The sequence below is a fragment of the Corvus hawaiiensis genome, chromosome 3 (assembly GCF_020740725.1).
Source record: "Corvus hawaiiensis isolate bCorHaw1 chromosome 3, bCorHaw1.pri.cur, whole genome shotgun sequence".
Lineage (NCBI taxonomy): Eukaryota > Metazoa > Chordata > Aves > Passeriformes > Corvidae > Corvus > Corvus hawaiiensis.
The window spans coordinates 1,238,342-1,261,885 of NC_063215.1; the positions used below are offsets into that span (position 1 = coordinate 1,238,342).

Consider the following 23,544-nt stretch of genomic DNA (forward strand, 5'->3'; position numbering starts at 1 on the left):
AACGCCACCTCCATGGATCAGCTCCTCGTTCCCATCCCTCCTTCCCAGCGCTTATCCCGTTATCCATGGCGGGAAGGGATGTGAACCCCCCCCCCCCTTTTCCATCCCAAATTTCCCCTTGGTGTTCTCCGAGGGATGGGAAAGGCTGGAGAAGATTTTGCTGGAATTTTGAGGCCTCTCCCAGCGATCCCTTGCCTCGCATTGTTTGGATGTTGTTGTTGTTGGCCGGCGGATCCCGGAGCGAGGGATGCCATGGATTCGGGACAAGCTCCGGTCCCGGGCCGGGCTGCAGCTCCAGGAATAACAACAACAACCTCTGGCTTCGGGAATCTTCCAATTCCCACCTCCCGGAGTGGCGGGACTGGTGGGATTCCAGGAAAACCTCAGGAAAACCACTTTGGCCCCTGGGCTGTCACCCGGAATCCTGGAAAAGGGAGGCAGAGGGACGAGGGGAATCGGCTCCGTGCTTGTGGCTTTCTGGAGGTTTGGAATTTTAAGCCAAGCCTCTGGATTTGGATGCGGCCGAGCCCTGGAATTTCGAGCTGGGGGTTTTCCAGAGGGTTATCCCGGCTGGAAAACCGCAGGCATGGGATGGTGTGGGATAAAGGGATCGCATCCAGCCGGGAATCGCAGGGAGACAGCCTCAGGTGTTGGAGCTGGTTGGTCCTTGGAAAACCGGGAATGTTCATGGACACCTTTAATGCCGGAGGGCTCGGATTTCCTATGGAAAATCCCTTTTTGGGCTCCTGGAGACGGACACAGAGCTGGGAATTCCTCTCCAGCTCCGTGTCCCATCCAAGGGGAAGGGGCATGGAAAGGCGCACGGAATCACGGAATGGTTGGGGTGGGAAGGGACATGGAAAGGTCCCTAATTCCATAGGGACGCTTCCCACCATCCCGGGTTGCTCCAAGCCCCATCCAACCTGCCCGGGAATGTTTTGGGGTGGGTGTGGCCAGGAATTGTTTGAGATCCCGCTGGGGCAGGTGACCGTCCTCGGAAAAGATGTTGGGAAAGGGTCAGTGCCAAAAATCCACGGAAACACTGGGAGCAGTGGGAATGGGATCTTTTCCGTCCTGGAGCCGGAATTTTCCGCATGGAGCTCAGGTGGCACCTGGGAATTCCCATTCCCTACATCCCTGTCCCTGCTCCTCCCAATCCATTAAAAAGCCTCTGAGCTTGAGGTTGGGGCTCCAATCTCCAACTTTTCCATGGAATCATTGAGGCTGGAAAATTCCTTGGACCCCCCCTTGAGTCCAACCATTCCCAGCCCTGACCCGTGTCCCCACGTGCCACATCCACATGGATTTGAATCCCTCCAGGAATGGGGATTCCAGCCCCGGCCGACCTTTTCCATTAGGGAATCGTTCCTGATTCCAACCTGAGCTTTCCCCGGCAAAACTTGAGGCCGTTCCCTCTCATCATCGATCGATAACGATAAAATCCCACGGATCCCAAAGGTTTTTCCTCAAGGAATGTTTTTCCCGGTAGTTTTCCATCCTTCCCATGGGATCTGTTCCACCTGAGCTCCTGCACCAGTCCCTCAGATCCCTCCCAGGGATGCCGGGGCCAAACTGGGATGAGCAGAGGGACCTGAACCTCGCCCTGTCCCGGGAGAGGAGCTCCCAGCCGGAATTCCGGGACATCTGGTGGGATTCATGGACAGGGATTGTAAAGATGCCTGGAAGAACCTGATTCCAGGTGGGACAGGGCCTGGAGCAGCCTGGGATAGGGGGAGGTGCCGGGGTTGGAATGGGATGGGATGGAAGGTCCCTTCCCACCCAAACCATTCCATGAGTCTGGGATTCCATGGAGCTGCTGGGATGGCTCCAGGCTGCGGTTCTGGTTCTCGGCACACAAATCCCATGGGATGCGGCTCCAAGGGATTTAAGGAAAGCCCTGGGGTTCACTTGGGATCTCGGGACTCCAGGAAGGGTCTCTGTTCTCTTTTCCTCCCTTTTACTTCCCTAAAAATCCCTCTGAACGGATTCTGAGCGTCCTTCATCCCAGAATCCTGGAATCATTGGAGTGGGAAGGGACATTCCATCCCATCCCATTCCATGGGCAGGGAATTCTCCCATCCCAGGTTGCTCCATTTCTCCTCCATAGAATTGTGGCGGTTCCGCTCCAGCCCAAGCCCAAAGGAAAACAGGAAGAGTTGATTTTATTTCAGGAAAAAACCCCAATTCCCGTTGTTTTTGTGGGCTTGGCTTGGAGCTTCCCAGTCTGAGGCTGAGGAATATTCCCTTGTCTGATATTCCCCTGCCCGGATCAGCATTTTTGGGATGCAGTGGGGTGCTGGGATTTGGGATTGGGATTTACTGGGCACCTGGGGCCACTGAAGGCAGGAGGTTCTCCCCAAATTCCCAGGTTTCCTCTCTGAACCCTGCCTTGAAATTCTGGGATTTGGTGCGGGGCCGGGAAGGGTTTGGAGTCTGGAATTCTCTGCCAGCTGGGATACAGAGGTGGGGGTGTCATGCTCTGGAGCTGGGGTGGGATTTCTCCCTCAGGAAGAGCCTCAGGATGTGGGATGGGGATGATCCGGAGCCGGGGTCGGTTTGTTCCCTTGGGATTCCTGGTGGCCCCGGAATGCGGGATGCAGGAATCGGGATGCGGATGCTCCAGAGTCAGGGTGGGTTTCATCCCTTGGGAAGAGCCCTGGAAGCCCTTGGATAGGGATACTCTGATTTGGGTGTTTCCCTTGGGAAGAGCCCTGGCATTCCCGGGATGGGGATGTGGATGCTCCAGAGCTGGGCTGGGTGTCTCCATTGGGAAGAGCTTTGACAATCCTTGGGTAGGGATGCTCCGGAGCACCCACATCCCCATCCCAGGGAATTCCAGGACCTTTCCTGAGGGAGACACCTAACCCACATCCAGAGTATCCCTATCCAAGGGCTGTCGAAGCTCTTCCCAAAGGAGGAAACCCACCCCGGCCCCGGAGCATCTCCATCCCCATCGCAGGGAATTCCAGGACCCTTCCCGAGGGAGACACCCAAGCCCAACTCTGGGGTGGGTTTCCTCCCTTGGGAAGAGCCCTGGAAGCCCTGGGAGCCCTGGGATGGGGATGATCCTGAACCAGGATGGGTTTCATCCCTTGGGAAGAGCCCTGGCAGCCCTTGGGATGGGGATGATCCTGAGCCCTTGGATGGGGATGTGGATGCTCCAGAGCCAGGCTGGGTTTATTCCCTCAGGAAGAGCCCTGGCAGCCCTTGGATGGGGATGCTCCAGAGCTGGATTGGGTTTGTCCCTCGGGAAGAGCCCTGGCAGCCCTTGGATAGGAATACTCCAGAGCTGGGTTGGGTTTGTCCCTCGGGAAGAGCCCTGGCAGCCCCGGATTTGCGGGATGTGGTTCTTGGAAGCCACCAGCAAACCACACCCAGCGCCGAGGAAATCTGGGAGCCAGGGCCGAGCTCGGATCCAGGATCCGCATCCAGAAGGGAAACCGGACTGTAAACACTCGAATCCAAAGCTCCGGGTGGGAAGAAGCCGGGATTGGGTCTGTTTGGAGCAAGGAAAAGCAGATGATCCCGGCAGCCGGGCTCTGGCAGAGCTCTGGAACATCGGGAACCACCTGGAAAATCCCAGGGCTGTGGCTGTCCCTCCTGAGGCAGGTGACACCTTCCAGGGACATCTCCGTCGGTGCAGTGTCCATGGAAGTGTCCAAGGAAAGGCTGGATGGGATTGGAGCCGCCTGGGATAGGGGAAGGGGTCGAGGTTGGAATGGGATGGGATTTGAGGTCCCTTCCCACCCAAAGCATTCTGGGATCCTTGGGAGCCGCTGGGATGGCTCCAGGCTGAGGTTCTGTTTTCCAGCAGGGAAATCCCATGGGATGCAGCTCCAAGGAAAACCCTGAGCTCCAGGGAGAGCTTGGAGCCCCTTCCCGAGCCTAAAGGAGCTCCAGGAGAGCTGGGATTTGGGATAAAGGCTGGAGGGGCAGGAGGCAGGGAATGGCTTCCCAGTGGGAAAGGGGAGCTTGGGGTGGGATCTTGGGAAGGAATTCCCGGCTGGGCTGGAATTCTCAGAGAAGCTGTGGCTGCCCCTGGATCCCTGGGAGTGGCCAAGGCCAGGCTGGATGGGGCTTGGAGCACGCTGGGATCACGGGAAAGTGTCCCTATCCAGGTGGAATGGGATGAGCTTTACGGTTCCTTCCCGCCCAAGCCATTCCAGGATTCTCCAGCACTTCCTCCTCCTCGCCTTGGATTCCAGGAGGGGCTGATGGTGGGGAACCTTTTTGGGGTGGGAATTCCACCTCCAGGCGCCGAGGAACCGGGAACGACCTTGGGAGGATCCCACCTCCAAGGGTTCTTCCTGACCTCCCGCTGCTCTCCCTCCATCCCAGTGTCCCGGCCACAGCCGTCCCCCGAGGACCTGAAGGCGCTGCTGGGAAACGTCCACCGGCTCAACGAGACCTTCCGGGACCTGCAGCTGCAGCTGCTGCACCCCCTTCCCAAGGGCGACCTCCTGGAGCACATCTGGCGGCTCCAGGACCTCCTGCAGAACCACTCGGACTCGCTGTTCCTGCTGACGGGATCGCTCCAGAGGCTGGAGGGGCTCCTGTGGAGCCTCCAGAGCCAGGCGAGCCAGACGGACCGATCCGTGTCCCGGCTCTGGGATTCCCTGAGCCAGCAGAGCGACGCGGCCCAGCTGGAGCTGTCGCGGCTCTCCGTGGACGGCAACAGCAGCCGGCTGCTCCTGGAGCACCACGAGCGCCTCCTGGGCCACCTGGGCGGGCGGCTGGAAGCCCTGGGCGAGCAGGTGACGGTCCTGGCCGGGGCCGTGGATTCCATGAACCGCAGCTTCTCCTACGACGTCCGCGTGCACCATTCCCGGCTCCGGGACCTGCAGGGGCTCCTGGGGAACGCCAGCGCGGACGCGCGGCGGATGCGGACGGAGCACGCGGCCATGGAGCGGCAGCTGAGGCTGGAGCTGGACGTGCTCAACAACGTCACCGAGGAGCTGCGCATGAAGGACTGGGAGCATTCCACGGCGCTGCGGAACATCTCCGTGATCCGCGGTGAGCGGAGCCCGCCGGGAGAGGGGTGGGATTGGGAATGGTCCCCGTGGTCCTGTGGGATGCGGGTCAATGCACCGGGGGTTGGAGAATCGGGGAGTTGTTGAGGTTGGAAATGCTCTCCGAGGTCCTGGAGTCCAAGCGTTGGCCACCACTGATCCATGTCCCCCCAAATCCACGTGGATTTGGATCCCTCCAGGATTGGGGGCACCAAACCTCCCTGGGTCTGTTCCAATCCTTCACAACTCTTTCCACGAAGGAATTGTTCCCAATATCCGACTAAACCTTCCCTGGCACAGCCCGAGGCCGTTTCCTCATCCCATTTCTTTTTTCCCGGGAGCAGAGCCCAACTCCCACCTGGCTTCAACTTCTCATGGAGCTTTGGGGAGGGAAAAGGTCCCCCCGGAGCCTCCTTTGCTCCAGGCTGAGCCCCTTTCCCAGCTCCCTCAGCCGCTCCTGCTGCTCCAGCCCCTTCCCAGCTCCGTTCCCTGCCCTGGACACGCTCCAGCCCCTCCGGGGCTCTCCCAGAAGGGCCCCCATCCATCCCTGCTCAGGTGTCTCCAGCCCCTTGGACTCTCCAAATATTCCCCATCCATGGTTAGGAACAAAGCTCCCAAGGTTCCCTCAAAGATGCCAGGAAAAAACAGCTTCTCCCATCCCATCTTCTCCTCCTTTTCCACCCCCAGCCCTTCCCAAATCCCGGAATGGTTTGCGTGGGGACCTTCAATCCCATCCTATTCCAACTCCAACATCTTCCACTGGCCCAGGCTGCTCCAAGCCCCATCCTTGGACACTCCCAGGGATCCAGGGGCAGCTGCAGCTTCTCTGGGAATGCTGTGCCAGGGAGGGACACGCCCCATGGACAAATCCAGGAGGTCCCAGTGGAAGCTCCGGGGGGAGCAGGAGCGTGGGAGCAGCTCCTGTCCCGTTTCCCGCTGGTTGCACCTGCGCAGGCCCCGTGGCTGTTGCTCGTTCCTGGTGCTTCCAGCTGGAATTCCACGCTCTAGGATCCATCCCAGGGTCTGGAGTAGGGTCTGGGATCTATTCCCAGGCTCTGGAATTCCAGCTGGAAAGGCCGGGCTGGTGCCGAGGCACTTGTTCCCTTTTCCCAGCTGCTGTGGCCGGTCCCCAGCAGCTCCAGGAGATCCATCCCCCTGGAACACCAACAGCTCCTGGGGGTCCTTTCCCTCATCCCTTGGGGATGTTGGCTCCCGATCCCTGGTTTTGGGATGCTGGGATCACCCTAACCCCAACTGCTGCGATGTTTCCGTATTTCCCCCCTCCTCGGATCCCTCTTTTCCCTCCCCATCCATGGGAATGATGTCACCTGCTCTGGGATGAAGCCACCAAGGATGGGATCCATCACGGAGCCCAACAGCCCTGGAACCACTTTATCCCAAAACAAATCCCTTGGCAAGGGCCGGCACCGGATTTAGCAGCCCTGACACATTCCTGGCATCCCAAGCTTCCCTCTGTTCCCATCCCATGGATAATTTTGGAGGCCTTGTGCCCAGCTGGCTCCATCCCAGCTCCAGCTGTCCTTGGGTGAGTCCGCCGTGTTCCCGGACGGATTTGGCTGAGCCATTCCCTGCCTGCCTCGGGGGCCCTTTTCCTTCTCCCAGATCCTCAGCTCTCCCGGCCTCTGGATCCTGGATCCTGGATTTGGGCGATGGCGGCTTGGGAAGGTCGCCGGGCTCCTCTCCAGCATCCAAGGATTGCTCCAAGCACCTCCCGGGGCTCGGGAAGGACAACACAGAGGAATTTTGGGGTCTTGGGAGTCACCGGGTGGGAGAATTCCCGGGATCCACTGCCCGCCTGGATCTGCTGGTGCAATCCCTGGGTGGGATCCCAGCAGGTCCCAAGGGTGACAGGACGGTCCCATCCATCAGAAAATCCTGGGATTGGAGGGTGGGAAGCTGGGATGCAGCAGGAACGGGATTTCCCGGGTGCGAACCTCAGGAGCTGCGGGGTGGGAACAGCTGGGAATGGTCGGGAGCCTCTCCCAGCTGCCCTTCCCAGTTTTCCTTCAGCCCAGCCGCTCCCCGTGTCCCGTCCCAACAGCTGTTCCCGGGGATGGGAGGATGGGACCATCCCTGGCAGGATCCCGGAAAAACTGTGGCTGCCCCATCCCTGGAAGTGTCCATTCCCAGCATCTGGAGCTCATTCCCTGGGATCTGGGATCCATCCCTGGGGTCTGGAGTCCATTCCCTGAGTCTGGAGTCAATCCACAGGGTCTGGAGTCCATTCCGTGGGATCTGGGATCCATCCCTGGGGTCTGGGGCCCATTCCCAGGGCCTGGAGTTCATCCCCAGGATCCAGGATCCATCCCCAGGGTCTGGAATCCATTCCCTGGGTCTGCAGCTCATCCCTGGGATCTAGGATCCATCCCCATAGTCTAGGATCCATTCCCAGGGTCTGGAATCCATCCTTAGGATCTGGAGTTCATCTCCGTGATCTAGGATCCATCCCGAGGGTCTGAGGTCCATTCCTGGGATTTGAGTCCATCCCCAGGATCTGGAGTACATTCCCAAGGTCTGGGGTCCATCTCCACGCTCTAGGATCCATCCCAGGGTCTGGAGTAGGGTCTGGGATCTATTCCCAGGCTCTGGAATCCATCCCCAGGGTCCAAAGTCTTTCCCCAGGATCTGGGGTCCCTTCCCAGGATCTGGGGTCCATTCCCAGGATTTGGGGTCCCTTCCCAGGGTCTGGGGTCCATTCCCAGGATCTGGGGTCCATTCCCAGGATTTGGGGTCCATTCCCAGGATTTGGGGTCCATTCCTACATCCCCTCAGCCCCCGGAGCTGTTCATTCCCTGGGAAGAGGCAGCCAGGGCCAGTGATTCCATCGTTCCCATCGCCCTCTCCTGTCCCTGTCCGTCTCCATCCCGGGACGTTTCCTGGCCTCAAGTCAGGATCCCGTTCCGGATCCCGCTCCAGATCCCGTTCCAGATCCCGCTCTGGATCCCGCTCCAGATCCCGCTGATTCCTACAGAGCATTCCCAGATCCCTGATCCTGATCCATTAGCGCTGTGCCCATCCCGGCTCCTCCTGACCCTTTTCCATCGCCCACAGCCCTGGCTGGATCTCAGCTTCCCGAATTCCTGCCTTGTAGGATTTCTAGGAAAACACTTCCCAATCCTCCCCCGGGATGGGTGGGAATGACTTCCCGGCCTCTCCCCACCCTGGTTTCTCTCATCCCAGGAGTCTTTTTGTTTCCCATTATTTTTCTCTTCAAATTCCTTCTTCCCATTGTTTCGGCTCCCGATTATTTCCAGCTTTGGGGATTTCACCCTTTGCAGGATGAGGGAGGAAACCTCGGACTGGGATTTTCTGCTCTTTCCTGGGATTCGACCAGAATCCTGCTGTCAATTCTCTCCTAAAGGATCATCTCCAGAATTCCCAAAGGATCAGCCCAGCTGGACACAAGGAAACTGTCCCTAATGGACAATCCTTAAAATCCTTCCCAACCCCCGAAATTCCATGATTCTGTGAACATTCCCAAAAGGCAATTTTTTCCCCCTGATTTCTTGCACTTATTCCATTGGGAACATCCCAACTTCTGGCCAAAAGGAGAATTCCCGGAGTCAGCTTCCAGGTGAATTCTCCTGGCGCTCGGAGCAGGTCGGTGGAGCCCAGTTTGGAATTTAATATCCGAAAACCCCAAAAATTCAAAACCACGGAAAACCGCTCCGGCAGCTCCTTTGTCCCCGCGTTGCTCCTGTGCTTCTTGGAGATCCCTGGATCTCCCGCTGCACATTCCTGAATCCGGGATGGGATTCCCGCCCTCCTGTTGTGTTCCAGGGCCACCGGGACCCAAAGGAGACCGAGGCACGGAAGGGGTGGAGGGAGAGCCCGGACTTCCCGGCCTTCCTGGGCTCCGAGGTAAGGAAAACATTGCCGGTGTCCGGAAAATCCCCCAAAATCCCATCCTGACATAACCCGGCGGATCCAAAGCCAACGGGACAACTCCCGCTGACTTCCCGACCTGTCCCGTGGGATGTCCCGAGGGAGGTGGGGATGGATCTGCTCTCCCGGATCCTGGAACATCGGTCCTGGAGAGAAAAATGTCATCGCCCACCCGGCTCCAGGAGGATCCGGGCTGATATTCCCGGATTCCAGCATCTCCCAGGCAGGCTGGAGCAGGAGTTGGGCACCCCACTCCCAAACTGATCCTCCCAAGGCACCAGAGCTGGAATTGCTGCTGGATCCCCCCAGCAGATCCCGGGAACTCCGAGGCTTTTCCAGGATGTTTCTTCCAATGTCAGTAACGCCGAGGTTTTTTCCCCCCCTTCTTAATTCCACTGGTTTCGGGAGGAATTCCATTGGAAGCCACCAGAGGACATTCCCACCCTGAGGAAGACTCAGCTCCAGCTGTTTCTGGTTTTAAGGGATCCCTGGGAATGCTGGCTCTGCTTCCGAGGGCAGAGGTGGTGCAGGATCCCACCGGGAACGACTCTGTGCCCCCGGAGGTGATGGGATCCATCCCGCCGGGAGCTCCGATCCGCTCGGATCCCGGAGGTGATGGAGCTCCAGGGCCAAGCTGAGGGCCGGATCCAGGTTTGGATTCATATCCAGATCAAGGTCCAGGTTCAGGTCCAGCACAAGGCCAGGTCCAGACCTAAGTCCAGGTCAAGGTCCAGATCCAGGTCCAGACCCAGATGTGGGTCCAGGTCCAAGACCAGATCCAGGTTTGGATCCATATCCAGGTCAAACTCCAGGTCCAGATCTAAATCCAGATCCAAGTCCAGGTCAAGGTCCAGGTCCAAGACCAGGACTAGGTCCGGGTCCAGGTCAAGCTCCAGCTCCAGATCTGGATCCAGGTCAAAGTCCAGGTCTATGTCAAGGTCAAGATCTGGATCCAGATCCAGCTCAAGCTCCAGCTCTAGATCTGGATCCAGAACCAGGCCCAGAACCAGATCGGGATTCAGATCCAGGTCCAGGTCAAGGTCCAGAACCAGATGCAGATTCAGGTCCAGATCCAGAACTGGATCCAGGTCCGGATCCAAGTCCAGATCCAGACCCAAAGCCAGGTCCAAGTTGAGGTCCAGGATCAGGACCAGATCCACGTCCAGGATCGGGTTCAGATCCAGGTCCAAGTCCAGGTCCAGACCCATTCCTGTTATCCCCTGCTCCAAACCCACCCCATCGGACTCTGGATGGCAGAGGCAGGTCCAGATCCAGGACCAGATCCAGGTCCAGGTCCAGGAGCAGATCCAGATCCAAATCCATCCCTGGTATCCCCTGCTCCAAGGACTCTGGGGCACCCTGCCCCTGCTGGGATTGCTTTGGGCTCAAACCCTTGGATTTTGGGATCGCTCCTTCCCAGGCCCAGCCAAGCGAGGCAGAGCCAGCCTGGAAATCCGATCTCCCTTGGACAGCCCCTCCAGCTGCCTGAGCTCCTCATCCTTCCCAGCTGGAATTTCTGGCGCTGATGGATTCGTGGCTGTTTTTCTTGGGTGTGACAGCCCTCGGAGTTACTTTGGCTCTTTTCCTCGCTTTTCCTTTTTTTTCCCCATTTTTTTCCTCGTTCAGACAGAAAAACAAAACAATCCCGGGAGGGTTCACCTTCAGGAGGAGCTGTGGGAAGAGCCACGGTTTTTAGGTCTTTTCCTGGAGTTTTTCGGGATGTGGGCGCGACCCTTCGGAGCTGAGAAGGTCGGGTTCAGGTGTATCCCCGGAAAATCCCACGGAAAATCTGCCCCCCTGCCCCTGCTCCACAGAAATCCAGGTCCTGAGCCCTCCTCGGGATGGACACGGCAAGGAAAGATTGGAGCTCAGGATAATCCCCACCGGAGCTGGGGCTGGAATTGCTCCTGGCAGCTTTTTTCCTCCTAAACCAGAGGAAAATCGGGAGTTTGGTAAAGCCCAGCCCAGGACGGGCGGGAGGAGCGGTGCCAGGGGAATCCAGGGCTCTCTCCCCATGGATGGAACCAGGCTTGGATGCTGGAGGAGCTTCGGATCCGAGCCCAGCTCAGGCTCGGGATGAGGCCCTGTGGGATCATTCCAGGGGGATCATCCCGAGGTCCCACCAGATCCCGTCTCCAGCACAGGGGTCCTGCCCTCCACCCCAGATCCACAACTGGATCCAGGTCCAGGTTGGGGTCCAGACCCAGACCCAGATCCAGGTCCAGGTCAAGGTCCAGTTCCAGGATCAGGATCATGTCCATGATCAGATCCAGATCCAAGACCAGATCCAGGTCTAGGTCAAAATCCAGTTCCAGGACCAGGACCAGGAGCAGATCCGGGTCCAGGTTCAGGTGGAGGTCCAGGACCAGATGCAGATCCAGGTCCAGATCCACATCTGGATGCAGGTCAATGTCCAGTTCCAGGATCAGGTCCAGTTCCTGGTCCAGATCCAAGTCCAGATGCAGACCCAGGTCCAGTTCCAGGACCAGGCTCAGGTCCAAGACCAGATCCACAACTGGATCCAGGTCCAGGTCAAGGTCCAGGATCAGGAGCAGATCCAGGACAAGGATCAGGTCCAAGATCAGATCCACAGCTGGATCCAGGTCCAGGATCAGGACCAGATCCAATTCGAGGACCAGGATCAGGTTTACAACCAGGTCCAGATCCAGGACCAGATCCAGATCCAGGTCCAGTTCCAGAACCAGTTCCAGGACCAGATCCAGATCCAGGTCCAGGTCAAGGTCCAGGACCAGATCCAGATCCAGGTGCAGGTCCAAGTGCCACGTGGATGGAGGTCACCTCCAAGGCTTGGCTGTGTCCCCTGCGAAGGAATTCCCAAACTACCGCCCCAATTCCCACCTCCCGGAGCTCGGGAATGCTCACATCAGGGGGTTTCATCCAGCTCCTTCTCCAAGAAACATCCGACCCCCCTGGACAGCACGGACTCCTGGGGCTCACGGGGGGCACATCCTGATTCCTTGGGATCTCTTCCCCCCCCCGGATCCCGCTTTTCCTTCCTTGTTCTCCAGCTTCGGCTCCCAGTTGCCTCCATCGGAGCTTTAGGATGCTCAGAGCTTCCTTAGCACCCGGATAAATCCATCCCGTATCCCAGAGAAGTGCAGGAAAAGGATGGCCCGGACTCTCCGGCGTCTCCCGGTTTTCCTGGACTCCCGGCACATCGGGATTGTGGAATTCTGCTGAAAGCGGCTCATTTTGTGTCCTCATCCTCATTCCAGGGCTTCCCGGGGAGCGGGGCCCCCCCGGCCCACGTGGATTGAAGGGGGATCAGGGAGACCTCGGCCCTCGCGGCCCCACGGGAATGCGCGGATTCAAAGGTACGGACACGGCTTCCGGCTGGGATCCGCGAGCAAACGGGCTCCGGAGAGCCCGGGATGAGGGGCAGAGTCATGGAGGGGAGAGTGGGGGATCCTCTGGCTCGGGAACCACCTGGAGCTCCTGGAGGAACGGGAATCCCAAAAATTCCTACGCCAAGACCGTTCCATTGAGGAGCAGCAGTGGAGAGGGCCGGGCTCGGAGGGAACGGATGGATTTGGGATGTCCTCCCATTCCATGGGCTCCATGAGGACCTCCCGGGCTGTGCTCCCACTCTTGGTTCCGGCAGGGATTCGGGAATCGTCTCCTGTTTGTTTTCTGGGCCATTCCTGGCTCGCTCTGGTTTCCCAACTTCCCACACCCGGGAAAACTGTGGGAGTAGGAAGCGGCCGCGCCGGGATTTAGCGGGACACGGCCGTCCCTGGACACCTGGGACGGGAAACTCCGTGCCACAACCAAAACCGGGATTGGCAGTCCCAAAAAATGCCCTTTGAGCCTCAAAATTCCTGCTGGGGAGGCAGGAAGGGAAAACACCCCGGGAAGAGCCGGGGGTTGTAGGGAATAGAAACCGGGAGTGGCTTGGATTTGGCATTGGGTGGGAAGGGACCCTAAAGATCCTTTAATTCCTGCCCTCCCAGGTTGCTCCAGGAGGTTGGAAACCCCCTGGATACATCCCCAGAGCAGCGGGAACAGGGATTTTCTCACCGGCCCATGCTGAGAACTCCTTAAATCCCAAATGATCCCAAAAATCCCGGGCTGCTCGAGTTGGGATTCCCCAGCCTGATGCCGGATTTGCTGTGCGAAGAATCATGGAATTGTTGAGGTTGGAAAAGCTCTCCAAGGCCAACCATTCCCAGCCCTGCTCCGTGCCCCCAGGTGCCACATCCCCATGGATTCCAACCCCTCCGGATTGGACTCGATGGTCTCCGGGGGCTTTTCCAACCTTAACAATTCCGTGACCACCTCAAAGCCGCGGGAGGTTCCCGCCGGGAGGAGGAGCCATTCCCAGATCCCGTCAGCATCCCGGGGATCCCTCCTGTCCCACACGGATGGGGGTCACTGCCAGCGCTCCGGTGTCCATCCCCACCTCCCTCCCCCCGGAGATTGGGAACGTCGGGCTCAGGGGTTCATCCAACCCCTTTTCCAAGGAAAATCCAACCCCTCTGGCAGCATTCGGGCACTTTAGGGGATTCTCTGGGATTTATGGGAAGCAGACCCGGAGGCGGGCACGGATCCAAAGCCAGGCTTTACCTTAAATCCCGCGTTTCTGCAGGACTTGTCTTACCCTGCTCCGGGGACCTCCCTCCGAGCACAGGAGGCCTCGGTTCCCTGGGAATTGCATCCCAGGAATCCTGGAATGGGGTTTTTAGGTGTGGAGGAGGCTCCTCATGGAAAATTCCAGGTTTAAACCTCTCCCAGAACAGCTTTTCCCACAGCAGATTCCTGAGTCTTTTCCCTTGTCGGTGTTTTCCCATTTTGGATGGATTTTCCCTCAAAATGACCTCGGTGGAGGATTTTTTTTTTTTTTCCCCCTCCATTCCAAATGGGAAAAATTCTTCTGGGAAGTGAGGACAGGTCCGTCCTCCCCCACTTTTCCATGGAAAAAGTTGTGCAGGGAATACACTCAGGAGGAAACGGCAGGAAAAACTCAAGGTGGGCTCGGTGATTTAGGGATAAACTGGGGGGAAAAGAGAAAATTCCTTCTGAACATCCCTGGGGAGGAGTTTTTGGGAATGTTCCTGGAGGATTTTGGGGAGCCGTCAATCCCTGCAGATCCATGGGAAGGGCTGAGGGTCTCTGTCCCTGTGTCTGGCCCTAAATTCTGTGCGCAATCCCAAAAAAAAAAGACGGGAAAATGGCCCGGAACACCTTGGAGCTTGCTGGGGAAGACCAGGAGAGGCTTCTCCCAAATTCCCGGGCTCTGTCCCAGCCCTGGGGCTCTCTCCGGGCTCACAGGGAATCTGATCCCATTTTTGGGATGTTCTCCAGCCCCAACACCTCAGAGAGCCGGAGTCACCAAGTTATTCCCACCAGAGAATTCCCGGGAAGAGAGGAGAGATGGGAAAAGGGGGAAAGAAGGAGGAGAGGCTGGGGCTGCCTCTGGATCCCGGGAAGCGTCCGAGGAAAGTTTGGAGCAGCCTGGGATCATCGTGGGGTTGGAATGGGATGGGATTGAAGGTCCCAACGCATTCCGGGATTCCTGGATTATTGCTGCTCTCGGGGAGGTACCTGGGAAAAGTTGGGGATTCAGGGATGGGAATTCTCTTCCACCTCCCCCGATGATCCCAGGCTGCTCCAAGCTTTCCCTGGACACTGCCAGGGATCCAGGGATTCCCTGGGAATTCCAGCGCAGCCAGGAATTCCTTCCCAAGATCCCAGCCCAAGCTCCCCTTTCCCACTGGGAAGCCATTCCCTGCCTCCTGCCCCTCCAGCCCTTTCCCAAATCCCAGCTCTCCTGGAGCCCCTTTAGGCTCGGGAAGCAGCTCCGAGGATTCCCTGGATCCTTCCCTTCTCCAGGTGAACATTCCCAGCTCTCCCAGCCCCGGGAGCAGCTCCGTGGCCTCCTCTGGAATGGCTCCTTCGGGAATCGGGATCCCGGAGCTGGAGCAGAGGGGCCGATCCCCCTTTCCCTGCTGCTCAAACTTTGGGATCCCCCCAAGACGAGGCCGCTTCCCGGATCATTCCCACCTCTCCCTCCCCCGTTTTGGGGACGAACCCATCAAACCCGGAATTTTGCCTTCCCAATCCCCTTTTCCCTGTGCCGGCCGGGCTGGATGTGAGGAGCCGGGGCTGCTCCAGCGTCCCGACCCCATCCCGTGCCGGAGCCGCATCCCTGGCCGCATTCCCGCTGCCGAGGGGGGGTTTCCATCTGGATCCCATCAGCTCCAGGCCGCTTTCCCTCATCCCACGCAGCTGCGCCCGCCCGCGGGACCAATCCCGCTCTCCCGGAGCCTCCCAGGGAAAGGGCAGGAATTTCCTGCCCGGCTCTTTTTTTCCTTGGGGATCGTTTGAGATCCGATGTTTTCCTTTTTCCCGGATTCCGGAGCCGCTCCGGGCATTGTTTGTTGTTCCTGGAGACCGAGGAGGAGCAGGAGAAGCATCCTTGACCCCTTCCCTTGGGCTCAGGCCGGGTTCACCCTCGCTCGGGGCCTGGAAAACCCGGGAATGAGGGAGGAGGAACGTCCGGGAGAGCCAAGGAATGACGGAGCTCGTTAGCGAGGTCGTTACGGGATATGGGATCATTTTTGGGATGTGGAATCCTTCCCGGGACATCGAACGGGCGCGGCCGTTCCGGCAGCTGCTCCCGACCCCCGGCATCGCCCTTTTCCATGGATCCGGGGCTGGGAGCAGCGAAGCTCCTCGGGAGGAGGGATCGGAGCTTCCTCGGGGATTTGGGGGGAAGCCACATCCCCACCCCGACCCCAAAGCGAAGCGGTTTTAGCCCCAAAATGGGATTTTTCATGCCCAATTTGGGATCTTCAGCCCCAAAATTGGGATTTTCAGCCCCAAAATGGGATTTTCACCCCCAAATTGGGATTTTCACCCCCAAATTGGGATTTTCAGCCCCAAAATGGGATTTTTCATGCCCAATTTGGGATCTTCAGCCCCAAAATTGGGATTTTCAGCCCCAAAATGGGATTTTCACCCCTAAATTGGGATTTTTCAGCCCCTAAATTGGGATTTTTCACCCCTAAATTGGGATTTTCACCCCCAAATTGGGATTTTCAGCCCCAAAATGGGATTTTTCACCCCTAAATTGGGATTTTCACCCCTAAATTGGGATTTTCACCCCCAAATTGGGATTTTCAGCCCCAAAATGGGATTTTTCACCCCTAAATTGGGATTTTCACCCCCAAATTGGGATTTTCACTCCCAATTTGGGATTTTCAGCCCCAAAATGGGATTTTCACGCCCCAAAATGGGATTTTCACCCCTAAACTGAGATTTTCAGCCCCAAAATGGGATCTTCACACCCAATTTGGGATTTTCACCCCTAAATTGGGATTTTTCACCCCTAAATTGGGATTTTCACCCCTAAATTGGGATTTTCACCCCCAATTTGGGATTTTCATCCCCTAATTGGGATTTTCAGCCCCAAAATGGGATTTTTCACCCCTAAATTGGGATTTTCACGCCCTAATTGGGATTTTCACACCCAAAATGGGATTTTCATGCCCAATTTGGGATTTTCACCCCTAAATTGGGATTTTTCAGCCCCAAAATGGGATTTTCACTCCCAAAATGGCATTTTCAGCCCCAAAATGGGATTTTCACCCCCAATTTGGGATTTTCACCCCCAAAATGGGATTTTCATCACCTAAATTGGGATTTTCACCCCTAAATTGGGATTTTCACGCCCCAAATGGGATTTTTCAGCCCTAAATTGGGATTTTTCATCCCTAAATTGGGATTTTCAGCCCCCAAATGGGATTTTCACACCCGATTTGGAATTTTCAGCCCCCAAATGGGATTTTCACCCCTAAATTGGGATTTTCACCTCCAGTTCGGGATTTTCACCCCCAAATCCAGGCTTTTGTTGCCTTTATGGGGTCTGCAGTCAGGAATGGGGCTCTTCGGGATGGGGGAATTCCAGGACCGCCAGCCCCTTCTTCTCCCCACCGCCACAGGGACGCATTCCCGGAGGATTTTTGGGATTTCCCATCCTGCCGTGCCGTCCCTCTGGAGCAGGGACAGGAAATTCCAACAATTCCGGCTCTTTCTCCTCGCAGGCGACCGCGGCCCCAAAGGGGACAAGGGCGACCGAGGCGCTGCTGGTGGCACAGGTGAGTTCCGGGTGGTCTCCACGGCGATCCCAGCACGGATTTTGTGGAATTCTTTGGGAATTAGGAGCCGGGGGGGGGGGGGGGGGGGTGGGGGTGGGGTGGGAAATTCCTGATGCAAAGATGCTGGGAAAACCATCCCGGGGTTTTTCCTGCGCGGGCGAGGAGGAGCCAGAGCCGGAGGGAGGTGGGAGGGATGGTGGGATCGGGAAAGGACCGGGAATGCCGGAGGGAAGAGGTCGGGAATGCCGGAGGAAAGAGGTCAGGAATGCCGGTGGTTTCCTCCGGGCTTGGGACACCCTTCCAGCCACTCCAGGGATATTCCAGCCTGGGGACATTCCCAAGGAATCCCAGGGATCTCCCAGCTTGGGGACATTCCCAAGGAATCCCAGGGATCTCCCAGGCTGGGGACATTCCCATGGAATCCCAGGGATCTCGCAGCTTGGGGACATTTGTCCTGGAATTCCAGGGATATCCCAGCTTGGAGACATTCCCATGGAATCCCAGAGATCTCCCAGGCTGGGGACATTCCCATGGAATCCCAGGGATCTCGCAGCTTGGGGACATTTGTCCTGGAATTCCAGGGATATCCCAGCCTGGGGACATTCCCAAGGAATCCCAGGGATATCCCAGCCTGGGGACATTGTCCTGGAATTCCAGGGATATCCCAGCCTGGGGACATTTCCCATGGAATCCCAGGGACATCTGATCCTGGATTTTGGAGGATTCCCAGGAATTGCAGGCTCCAAAACCGCCCCGGGCTGGGCTGGAACTGGTTTGGGAGGGGATTTTTTGGGAATTCTTGGCTTTTCCGAGCTCTCCAAGCAGAGGCCGTGGAAGGGCCGTGGCCGGGATGAGCTCCATGGATTTCTGCGGAGCCCTGGCCCTGATTTCTGGGAACATCCCGGCCCCGGCTGGATCCGTGCCCTGGCTGCCCAACCCTTCCCATGATGAGACCGGGATCCCGGAGCGGGAATGAGGACTTTGGGAATGCCGAGCTGCTCCTGGGTTCTCACTCCAGGGAACGGGGGCGGCTCTGGAGGCAGAGCCGGAGGCTCCGTGTGGGAATTGGCTCCGTGTGGGAATTGGCTCCGTGTGGGAATTGCGCCTTCCGGGGGCTCCGCGTCCCGCTGAGCCGCTGCTTTCCCGGGGATTTCCCTTGGGATGCTCCAGGGGGTGGAGGGACAATGATCCCAAAGCCACGGAATTCCCGGGAGCCGGGAGAGGAGGCGGGAAAGGCTCCCGGAACGCGCGGAGCCGGGCGGGTGAAGGAAAAGCGCCGCTCCCTTTGGGATCCCGGTTTTCCCTGGCCTCATCCCTGGAGCAGGGCGGTCCCGGAGCCCGCGGGGTTGGTTTGGCAGGAGCGGCTCCAGGAATTCTCTGGAGCTCCAGGAAAGTGTCCGGCTCCATCCAGGCCTGGAACGACAGCTGGGATGGGCCGGGAGCGGTTCCATGGGCGGGAGGAGATCCCGGGAACGGGGATGGGGCGGAGGTCGCAGCATCCCAAACAATCCCCGGGATGCGGGCAGGGACAAGGGCGGGGAGGAGGCTCCGGGATTCATCCCTCCGGACCCGCCGGCATTCCAGAGCCGTGTCCCGAGCCTGACCCCGGCCGGCCCGGGAGGAGGGGGATGGATCCGGGGCCATGGAAGGACTTCGTGTCCTGGAGGCCAGCGGGAAACGAGGCCCCGCTGGGAACGAGCCAGGGAAAACCCGGAGCCTGAAACCCGGGAAAAACAGCTCTGGGAATTCTGGCCAGATCCCAAAATGTTCCGTTAACCCCGCAGGTGCCGGCTCCGGGAGCAGGGAACGGGCTGGGGTGGGAATGGCGGGAGAGGGAAAAGCCGGGTCCTCCCATCCCGGGCTGGTGGGAGCAGGGTGGACATTCCCAAACCTCTGCTGGACATTCCCAAACCCTGCCGGACATTCCCAACCCTCTGCCGGACATTCCCAAACCTCTGCTGGACATTCCAAACCCTCTGCTGGACATTCCCAAGCCTCTGCTGGACATTCCCAACCCTCTGCCGGACATTCCCAAACCTCTGCTGGACATTCCAAACCCTCTGCTGGACATTCCCAAACGCTGCCGGACATTCCCACCCATGGTTGGACATTCCCAAACTCTGCCGGACATTCCCAACCCTCTGCCGGACATTCCCAAACCTCTGCTGGACATTCCAAACCCTCTGCCGGACATTCCCAACCTCTGCTGGACATTCCCAAACCCTGCCGGACATTCCCAACCCTCTGCTGGACATTCCCAACCCTCTGCCGGACATTCCCAACCCTCTGCTGGACATTCCCAACCCTCTGCCGGACATTCCCAACCCTCTGCCGGACATTCCCAAACCTCTGCTGGACATTCCCAAGCCTCTGCCGGACATTCCCAACCCTCTGCCGGACATTCCCAACCCCTGCCGGACATTCCCAACCCTCTGCCGGACATTCCCAAACCTCTGCTGGACATTCCAAACCCTCTGCCGGACATTCCCAACCTCTGCTGGACATTCCCAAACCCTGCCGGACATTCCCAACCCTCTGCTGGACATTCCCAACCCTCTGCCGGACATTCCCAACCCCTGCCGGACATTCCCAAACCTCTGCTGGACATTCCCAAACCCTGTCGGACATTCCCAACCCTCTGCTGGACATTCCCAACCCCTGCTGGACATTCCCAACCCCTGCTGGACATTCCCAACCTCTGCTGGACATTCCCAAACCTCTGCTGGACATTCCCAACCCCTGCCGGACATTCCCAACCCCTGCTGGACATTCCCAAACGCTGCCGGACATTCCCAACCCCTGCTGGACATTCCCAAACGCTGCCGGACATTCCCACCCTCTGCCGGACATTCCCACCCTCTGCCGGACATTCCCAACCCCTGCTGGACATTCCCAACCTCTGCTGGACATTCCCACCCATGGTTGGACATTCCCAAACCTCTGCCGGACATTCCCACCCTCTGCCGGACATTCCCAAACCTCTGCCGGACATTCTCAACCCCTGCTGGACATTCCCAACCCCTGCTGGACATTCCCACCCATGGTTGGACATTCCCAGCCTGGGAGATGCCACATCCCTGGAGACGGCACCATGGATGTCACCATCCCTTGGAGATGGCACCATCTCTTGGGATGTCACCATGGATGGCACCATGGATGTCACCATCCCTTGGAGCTGTCGCCATCCCTTGGGATGGCACCATGGATGTCACCATCCCTTGGAGATGGCACCATCCCTGGAGATGGCACATCCCTGGAGATGGCACATCCCTGGAGATGGCACCATGGATGTCACCATCCCTTGGAGCTGTCGCCATCCCTTGGGATGGCACCATGGATGTCACCATCCCTTGGAGATGCCACATCCCTGGAGATGGAACTATCCCTTGGAGATGGCACCATCCCTTGGAGATGCCACCATGGATGGCACCATCCCTGGAGATGCCACATCCCTTGGAGATGCCACCATGGCTGACCCCGGCATTCCCGCGGCAGCTCCGCAGGAGGGCTCCGTCCGCCTGGTGAACGGCTCGGGGCCGCACGAGGGCCGCCTGGAGATCTTCCACGAGCGCCGCTGGGGCTCCGTGTGCGACGACGGCTGGGACGGCCGCGACGGCGACGTGGCGTGCCGCATGCTGGGCTTCCGCGGCGCCGCCGACGTCTTCCGCATGGCGCGCTTCGGCCAAGGTGGGCACCCGGGAACGCGGCTCCGTCCCGGGAACGCGGCTCCGTCCCGGGAACGCGGCACCGCGACGGCTCCCCAGGGAATGGGGCCGTTCCCGACGCTGCCGGAGCTCCGGGAGAGTTCGGATGACGGGGATGGGGTGGGGTTTTGGGGTGTGGGGGTTGGATTTGGTGCCGATGGATCTCATCCGACTCTGGAGATTCCGGAATTGCTTTAGATTCCTTGAGTCGGTGCTGGAGGTTCTCGGGGCTGGTAGATCCCGAAAAAGCCGCTCCGGGAGTGCAGCCGGAGCCTCGCGGAGCTGCCGTCCCTCATTCCCGCCTCGGGAGGCCTCGGAATGGGTTTTCCCACCACTGCTCCGTGCTCTGTCCAGCCCGGCCTAGGACATTCCAGGGATCCAGGGGCAGCCAGGGATTCCCTGGGAATTCCAGCGCAGCCGGGAATCCCTTCCCAAGATCCCAGCCCGAGCTCCCCTTTCCCAGGGAAATCCCTCCATTCCCGCCTCTCCCAGCCTGCCATTGGATCCAGCCCCAGCCCGACTCCTCTGCGGGAAGGAATTCCGGCCTCCAGGCCCTTCCCTGGGAATCTCGGCACTCCAGGAAGGCTCTCCCTTCCCTTTCCCATCCCCGACTTCCAGAAAAACCCCTGGCCATGGATTCGGAGCCTCCTGCATCCCAGAATCCCGGAATGCTTTGGCTGGGATCCACGCAGCTTCAATCCCATCCCATTCCAAGGCCGGCACCTCCCCCGATGATCCCAGGCTGCTCCAGCCTTTCCTTGGGCACTGCCAGGGATCCGGCCATTCCCTGGGAATTCCAGCCCAGCCGGGAATTCCTTCCCAAGATCCCAGCCCAAGCTCCCCTTTCCCACTGGAAGCCATTCCCTGTTTCCCATCCCTTTATCCCAAATCCCAGCTCTCCCGGTGCCCCTTTAGGCTCGGGAAACGCCTCCGAGGATTCCCTGGATCCTTCCCTTCTCCAGCCGAACATTCCCATTCTCCCCACACATTTTACCCGTGCCCCATTCCCAGCCGCACCCCCCCAAATCCCAGGAATACCCGGCAAAACCTCAGGAACATCCCAGAAATCCCCACCCTCGGGATCCACCATTCCCGGGCCTCTTCCCACCCCAGCGACCTCTCCGAGCGCCGGGATCGGGGCCGTTCCCGGGATCCGCTCGGGGAGCTCCCGGTGGATCCATGGATCTTCCCGACCCTCCGCAGGCACCGGGAAGATTTGGATGGACGACGTCTCCTGCTCGGGCACCGAGGATTCCCTGGAGCTCTGCGGATTTTCGGGATGGGGCCGCACCAACTGCGGCCACGCCGAGGACGCCGGCGTGCGCTGCCTGACCCCCTGAGCCGCCCCAAACCCCAAACCCCAAACCCCAAAGGGGCCGCGGGGCTCATCCCAAGCCCTGGATCCCGACCGGGAATGGGATCATCCCGAGGGAAATAAAGGCGCTGATTCGTCCGTGTGGGACAAAGAGAGATCGGGAATTTGGGGGGGATTGGGGGGGTTATGGGGTTTATGGGGGGGTTATGGGGGATTGGGGGGCTTTTGGGGGGTTTTATGGAGGATTGAAGGGATCTGGGGGGGTTTGGGGGGGCTTGTGGTGTTTATGGGGGGGTTTATGGGGGATTGGGGGGTTTATGGGGTTTATGGGGGTTTATGGGGGGTTTGGGGACTTTATGGGGGTTTTGGGGGGATTGGGGGGGTTTATGGGGGCTTTATGGGGTTTATGGGGGTTTGGGGGTCTTTATGGGGGGTTTATGGGGGTTTGGGGGTATCTGGGAGGGGTTATGGGGGTTTTGGGGGATTTATGGGTGTTTGGGGGCTTTATGGGGGTTTATGGGGGTCTGGGGGGGTTTGGGGGGCTTTATGGGGGGTTTATGGGGGGGTTATGGGGATTTGGGGCGGTTTATGGGGGATTGGGGGGGATCTGGGGGGGGTTCATGGGGGTTTGGGGGGCTTTTGGGGGGTTTTATGGGGGATTGAAGGGATCGGGGGGGTTTGGGGGGGTTTGGGGGGGTTTTGGGGGGATTGGGGCGGTTTATGGGGGTTTATGGGGTTTATGGGAGTTTGGGGGTCTTTATGGGCGGTTTATGGGGGGTTTTGGGGGATTGGGGGGATCTGGGAGGCGTTATGGGGGTTTTGGGGGATTTATGGGTGTTTGGGGGGTTTTGGGGGTTTATGGGGTTTGGGGGTGTTTATGGGGCGGTTTATGGGGGCCTGGGGGGGTTTGTGGGGTTTATGGGGGTTTATGGGGTTTGGGGGTGTTTATGGGGGGTTATGGGGGTTTATGGGGGGGTTATGGGGATTTGGGGGGGTTTATGGGGTTTGGGGGTGTTTATGGGGGGTTATGGGGGTTTATGGGGGGGGTTATGGGGATTTGGGGGGGTTTATGGGGTTTGGGGGTGTTTATGGGGGGTTATGGGGGTTTATGGGGGGGGTTATGGGGATTTGGGGGGGTTTATGGGGCGGTTTATGGGGGTGTGGGGGCTGTGGGGGCTCAAGGAGCGATGGGGGTTTTGGGGGGGGGTTTATGGGGTCTGGGGGCTGTGGGGGGGGGGGGGGGTCAGACAGTTCTGGGCCTTTATGGGGCCGGGGGGTGACGGAGCGGGCGGGGTTCGGGGGGGGCTCCAGGGACCCTCCAGAGACCCCCACAAAGCCCCTGAGGATCCCCCCAGCTCCCAGCGAGCCCCCGGAGCGCCCCAAAAAGCTTCGGGAACCCCCCAAAAACCCCCGCGGGCTCCCCGCGACCGCCCCAGGCCACGCCCACCCCGCGCTGGCCACGCCCCCAGCTCAGGCCACGCCCACACCCGCGC

General features: G+C 58.9%; 2 protein-coding genes across 5 annotated transcripts in view; both read left to right on the forward strand.

Moving 5' to 3' along the window:
• The window catches only part of SCARA5 (scavenger receptor class A member 5), a 34,612-nt gene extending 12,423 nt beyond the window's left edge, over nt 1-22,189 (forward strand). For all 4 annotated transcript variants that reach the window (XM_048298377.1, XM_048298378.1, XM_048298379.1 and 1 more), the window contains 6 exons: nt 4,339-5,013; nt 8,811-8,891; nt 12,152-12,250; nt 16,979-17,032; nt 20,528-20,719; nt 21,940-22,189. In XM_048298377.1, the coding sequence (XP_048154334.1) occupies nt 4,339-5,013; nt 8,811-8,891; nt 12,152-12,250; nt 16,979-17,032; nt 20,528-20,719; nt 21,940-22,076 (1,238 nt within the window). In that variant the 3' untranslated portion in view covers nt 22,077-22,189. The remainder of the gene's footprint in view (nt 1-4,338; nt 5,014-8,810; nt 8,892-12,151; nt 12,251-16,978; nt 17,033-20,527; nt 20,720-21,939) is intronic.
• Nucleotides 8,920-10,862, forward strand: LOC125323431 (arginine/serine-rich protein 1-like). The gene has a single exon (XM_048298381.1). It carries the CDS (start codon nt 9,531-9,533, stop codon nt 10,842-10,844), a length of 1,314 nt encoding a protein of 437 aa, XP_048154338.1. The 5' UTR covers nt 8,920-9,530; the 3' UTR covers nt 10,845-10,862.
• Nucleotides 22,190-23,544: the final 1,355 nt, after the last annotated feature.

Excerpts from the sequence above, each read along its gene's own strand:
- LOC125323431 (XM_048298381.1), top strand. The coding sequence starts at position 9,531 with ATGGAGCTCCAGGGCCAAGCTGAGGGCCGGATCCAGGTTTGGATTCAT.